The 6000-nt window shown below is 38.5% G+C and overlaps 1 protein-coding gene across 3 annotated transcripts in view; it reads right to left on the bottom strand.

Moving 5' to 3' along the window:
* Positions 1-6000, bottom strand: part of ADAM17 (ADAM metallopeptidase domain 17) — a 50621-nt gene that overhangs the window by 19131 nt on the left and 25490 nt on the right. For 2 of the 3 annotated variants that reach the window (XM_008705372.2, XM_040622818.1), the window contains 4 exons: positions 4356-4445; positions 2306-2419; positions 610-754; positions 415-503 (listed from right to left, as the gene is read on the bottom strand). In XM_008705372.2, coding sequence (XP_008703594.1) covers positions 415-503; positions 610-754; positions 2306-2419; positions 4356-4445 — 438 coding nt within the window. Of the gene's footprint in view, positions 1-414; positions 504-609; positions 755-2305; positions 2425-4355; positions 4446-6000 lie in introns of those variants that run through there. The other variant, XM_040622819.1, reaches the window with a different exon arrangement.

The following is a 6000-nucleotide window of genomic DNA, read 5'->3' as shown; positions in this document are numbered from 1 at the left end:
CGCCACTCGATCTCACAAATAAATAAATAAAATCTTAAAAAAAAAAAAGAACGAACATGAGGTCCAGGAAATGAGGGAGTTTAGGGAGGTCTTCAAATGACAGCTACATTGCAGGACTGGGAGCCAGATAGCCTACAGAGAAACCACAGGATGAAGGGCTCTGGGAGGGGTGTCTTCAGGAAAAACAATGACCCTGATGGGTCTCAAAAGAAATCTCACAGGTAGCTTTTTATCTTTTTCTTTATATTTTTTATTTTCACATTTCCCACCAAAACACATGCATTTTTTTACGCAGAAACAAACAAACAAAAGCATGTATTACTTTTTTAAAAGATACCTACATAAATACATATAGCTCAGGGTCCACTACAATAAACTCAAAAATCTTTTCTTTTAAAACATAAGAGAACATACCTTTGTAAGGATGGTTTTACCATAATTTTTTGTGCTGGTCAAACCACTATTCAAATAGATATTCTTCTTTCCAATTGGACTATAATAAGCTAGAGGACAAAGGAAACAGACAAATTGCTTATTTTATACCGGATTACAATATAATCTAATCAGTCTGCCATTCTCACATATCCACACAACAAATGGAAAACTTACCCTTTGGGCAAACACCTCCATGACTGTTTGCTCTGGGAGAACCAACATAAGCTAACCCAAGAGTTCCCATATCAAAGTCTTGATAGGTGAAAAGATGTGCCAGGCAGACTTTAGATGCTTCTTCAGCTATATCAAAGCTAAATTGCTTTAAGGAAAAAAAAAGTATTCTTAATTAGATTAACAATTACATCAGACTAAAAGATGTTTCAACCAGACACAGGAGAACAACACCATATGACTAACTGCAGCTCTACACCAGCAACCCCAAAGTTGTGCGGCACAATGCTCCTCGTGTGCAATTTCCTCCCACCTCTAGAGGTAAGAAGTGGGCTACCATCTAGTCAGGGAGGGGGATGGGACAGGGAAGAACCTGGGAGCTTTTCACAGCAGTTCAAAACCGAGAGGGCTGGTGTGAAGCCATGCAGCCCAGCCCTGGAGACATTCCAATTTTTAAGTCCCAGTGCTTGGACACTCCTTCCAGGGGATGTCAGCACCTAATACCAAATAGATCCCTCTGAAGTATTTTAAGGACCCTATTAGTTTGGTTTGGTTTTTTAAGTATGTTTATTTTTGGTAATCTCTACAGCCAACATGGGGCTCGATATCACAACACTAAGATCAAGAGTCGCATGCTCTTCCGACTGACCAGCCAGGCACCCAGGGTTTTTGTTTAAGTTTGCTTTGGTTTTCCAGCCTCCAGAACCGTGAGAAATAAATTTCTGCTGTTTAAGCCGCCAGTCCGCGGTGTTTTGTGACTGGCAGCCCCAGCAGCCTAACATCCTTGCTGAGCCTCTTCAGACGTGAACAGTGCAGTCTCAAGCTCTGGCCTGGCAGCGTTTCACGGCAGAGAAGGCACGCAGAGTCCTAAACACACGCAGCATTCTGTGCATCTCAACCTGGATAAAGAGTTGGTAGTAACCTTTAACTTCATCCAAGCTTCGAAAACTTCACTTTTGCCTTGTGAGACTCATGAGCCACACTGTGCGTGGACTAACCCATGGAAACCATAGATAAATAAGTGTTGTTACAAGCTGCTGAATTTGCGTAACTTGTTAGAGCAGCCATAGGAAACCAATACGCTTACTAACATATTAAAAGATCACTATCACTTCACAGAAGGTGATTTTACAACAGAACAATCGCATACACAAACTCAAGACACTGAAATATGTGGCAAAAAGGATTAATCATACCCTGTGGAGGCAAGAATCATATGGCACAGAATGTTTAGGCTATCTTCAGATTTATTATTAGAATACAGTCACAAACATTTTTAAATCCTATAAAAAAAACCTTTCACGTCTTCAAGTTATATTGCTACTTATATATTTTCATACTGTTTGACAATTACTGACCTAGGAAATGTACCAATAAGTTTCAAAGAAACCTGAACAAAATGGTGTGCAAAAAATGTTTATATTGAGTATATATTTCTAAAGTCCCAATATTTCAACTAGATTCTCAGAGATACTAAGGTCAAGAAGCACCGCTTTCCTGCATTTTTCGTTTTCACAACTTTTTGGTCCATTTTGCTGTCTGCCCTGCTGCAGGGGTGAGGTCACTGCTGGATTAGCTGGGGTGAACTGCTCCTGGTTCTCAATTACCTTTCTCAGTGCGCCCCTTCACTGATGCAGACACACCCCATGTCCGAGAAACCACAAAGGGTCCAAACAGAATCATGTCCGGGACCACCTACCTCCAGCAACATCTTCACATCCCAAGCATCCTTTTCTTCATTTGGGTAACTTTTTGCCATGTTATAGTGCCTTTCACCAGGTTTCACCTCTTGTGGAGACTTGAGAATGCGGATCTATACTTAAAGAGACAATATACTTAGAACACTTCAGAAAAAAGTCACAAGACTAAACTAATACTGCACTATTTTAACTATTCAAAATAAGATCATCTACCGTTATAGAAAAATTTTTTAAAACCAAAATTCCATAAAATTCTTCATCTCTAATATTCATTTAAAAACACACTGAGAAGCACATGGTATGGAAAATATGTATGTCGGTGAATTATTTATCAATTTATAAATGTACTCCTAAACTCTTATTTCCTCTACATCTAGTTTGACAAAATGAGAACCTGGGTTCCCTGAGCCTAAAATATTTACTCCAACTACAGTCAATGATGCAGAGACACAGAACAATTAGATGTCCGTCACTGCATCCCACAGAAATAAAAGATTATAAAGAACAGGGGCTTTTCCTTGTACGTACAGTAAAAATTCATGTTAATCCTGTAATAAAAAAGAAACAAAGGCTTTCCTCCAAAGGAGATGAAACATTATCGACCGGTGAGTGTGTTTAGGGAAAAGAACAAAGCCATGCTCAGCTCAGCCCTTTCTGGCCTCTCTTCTGGATGTGTCTGCCGGGAGGGGGTGTAATCCTGTCTGCTCTGCCACCACATGGTGAGCTCACAACCGAGGGCGCTGCAGCTTTGGTGGCGGGTGGTCAAGATCAATCCTGGGATGAAATTGATAGACGCCCACTGTGATTGCACATCTAAACCACACCCTCCAATCCATCTATTATTATTATAAAGCCGGTACTTCAATCTCCTGCACTGCACCTATTTTTCCAAGTGGTTCCAACTTCTTAAGGCAAAACGGAGTTTTATTTATTGGTCCCCTAAAACTTGAACGTGATGCAGCTATTTTAGACAAGGGAGGCAGCTTTCTATGTACCACAATGGAACAATCACCACCATATTTGCAAAATGAAAAAGCAAGTGCAAAAGAGTAGAGCATACCACCATGTGTCAAATACACACATACACATACACATGCTCTGCATGCACAAAATCTCTCCGGGACAGTACTTATGAAACTTGTGACATGGATGTTTCTGGGGAAAGGGACTGGTTTGACAATAGTAGAGGTTGAAGAGACTTACTTTTCACTGGCTTTTGTACCATGTGTATATATTACCTATTCAAATAATAACTCAAAAGAAAATGCAAAACAGTAAAAGAGAATGGAAAAGGGAAAAACAATTCTCTTAGTTTTATACAAGTACTATAAAAGTTTAACATTTATATATCATGACGCAAGATTTCAAAAGTTTTGTTTCTTAATCTCTAAATTCTATACAACAGAACCTATAAGAATATGGTTAATTTAGTACAAAGAGCCTGGAAAAAACAAGAGACAATAATTTACATATTAAATATCTCTCCAAAGCAATACCCAACTTCAGAAGTCTTTTTAGTTAGTCTTATCAATTTCGAACAATGTTTACTATGAGATATAATTAAGATGACATCAATATACCATTACTGGACATGCTCTATTAACAGATTATTAAAACCAGAAAATTCTGGAGAAAAGATATCATACTGGTTCTATATGCATAAATGCCTTGCAATGTACACAGTATTTCTGAGTAAATTTTCTAAGGATTCAACAATATGTGTCAACATTCTAACTAAAGACATAAAGCATAATCAAAGTAAAACAACAAAGGGAATAAAAACAACATAAATTCAGAAAAAGAAGAGATCACAGCAGCTGAAAAAGGCTTTCCGCCTATAACAAGCCTAAGAACAAAAAACTTCACAATCTGTAAATAATTAATTCAAAAACACTATACAATTTATCAGATTAAAAATCACTGGCATTTGAGAATTTATAAGGTTGGAGTTGAAGGTCAGCTTTTGGGGTCTGAATACAAGCGACAAATATTTACATCACATCACTCAGCGGAGTAATAAAAGCCACGTCCACATCCATTGGTAAATACCTGCTCTATCTGTATTCCATAACCTTTAAAACCTGCGTTGTCCCATGAAGTGTTCCGATAGATGTCATCCACTCGGTCAATAAGCTCTATCTGTGTTTATAAAAGAAAGAGTGAAAAAAAGACATGTGTATGTTTAACACCCTGCAACATAATATGAATTTTGCAGGGATTAAAATGGTCAGTTTAGAGAAAACGCCACTGTAAAAGTTTCCACCAATTACAAAACTAGCATTAAGACATTATTCTTCATCACTGATGACACAAGCAAGTACTCCTAGCCTCAAGCTTAGAGTATTATTACCAGGATCAAGAAGTTGTATGGTTCGTCTCAAATTTTAGGTTATCAATTGCATATGAACCAAAATACCAAGTAAAAGGCTTCTAAAAAACTGCCATTCCATTCAACTATAAAAATAAAAGTTAAAAGTCCACCAGTGTACCTACAATTTGCCCTTCTAAGAAGCTGTCCATCTTCACTCCATCTCTGGCAAGAACCTCAGATGCCTCCTCAGAAAGAGGCGAGGGGCAGTGACAGACGCTGCTCAACCTACCCCCGGCCCTTACTGGGCCAAGGCCAGCACCGAGGACCCGGCAGAGAGAGAGAGAGAGAGAGGAGTGAGCTTCCACCGGTTCCCCTTTCTTCTGTCCTCTGCTTTCGGAGGGAGGTAAGGTAGACAGAGAATACTGGGGGAGGAGGAACAAGGGTGACTCCAACTACATAAGAACAAAATGCTCATTACCCATCTTTTCCTCAAACAGAACATTCTATTGTTCACAAACCGGCTAGATGAGGCTTGTTCTAGCACCTGTGAAGCACATTAGAGATCTACCAACTGTTCTTTGCTAAGAAATGCAATTTTTAAAACTAGACCTCTCATTATATTCATATTTATGGTATAATGAACAAAAAAGTATATTAAGAACCCTTAATACAAAACCCATATTAAAAAGGAACTTTTTCAGGGAACAGTCTCTCTTACTTAGGAACAAGAACTGCAGTGACTTCACATACTACTCCTACAACCCTCATAATAAATTCTTTCACTTGACATTGGAAGGGGAGGGAAAGAAGGGTGAGGGAGGGTATGAATAAAACACAGAGAACGGAAAAAGCAAGGCAATGAGAAAGGCGTCTTTTGGGGCCTACGCTCTTGGTTCATGAATAGCCACATTCTCTTTTATTCCCTCAACAACAACATTTTGTCAGTGCCAAGATATCATGACGAATGAGATCATACTAAGAAAAAATGTCAATGAAATGGGATTCCCTTGGCTTTTCAAATTATAACAGTAAAGACTCAAAAACCCAGTGTCAATACTTCTGTAATCCTTCCTTTGAATCTTTGCCCTACAGTTAGTTACGACCATAAAAGTCCCATCTACTCCACAAAATTATATTCCAACAGTTAGCTATTTTATACAACAAAAACTAAACTGACCATCTTCTCTGAAATATACATATAAGCAGAGAACACACACAAGTTCAGACAAATACTTTTTTTTCACTCTGGAGCATCCATCCATCCACCCATGTGTCATGGCCATTATTATAGCAGTGATGTTTTCAAAGAGTTCACTTGAATAAAGAAGGGAGGCCTATGTTACGAGCTCTCTCTAAATGTTAATACGCATAAAAATTCTAATG

Source organism: Ursus maritimus, unplaced genomic scaffold (assembly GCF_017311325.1).
Source record: "Ursus maritimus isolate PB19 unplaced genomic scaffold, ASM1731132v1 scaffold_6, whole genome shotgun sequence".
Lineage (NCBI taxonomy): Eukaryota > Metazoa > Chordata > Mammalia > Carnivora > Ursidae > Ursus > Ursus maritimus.
This window is presented reverse-complemented; position numbering and strand designations above follow the sequence as displayed.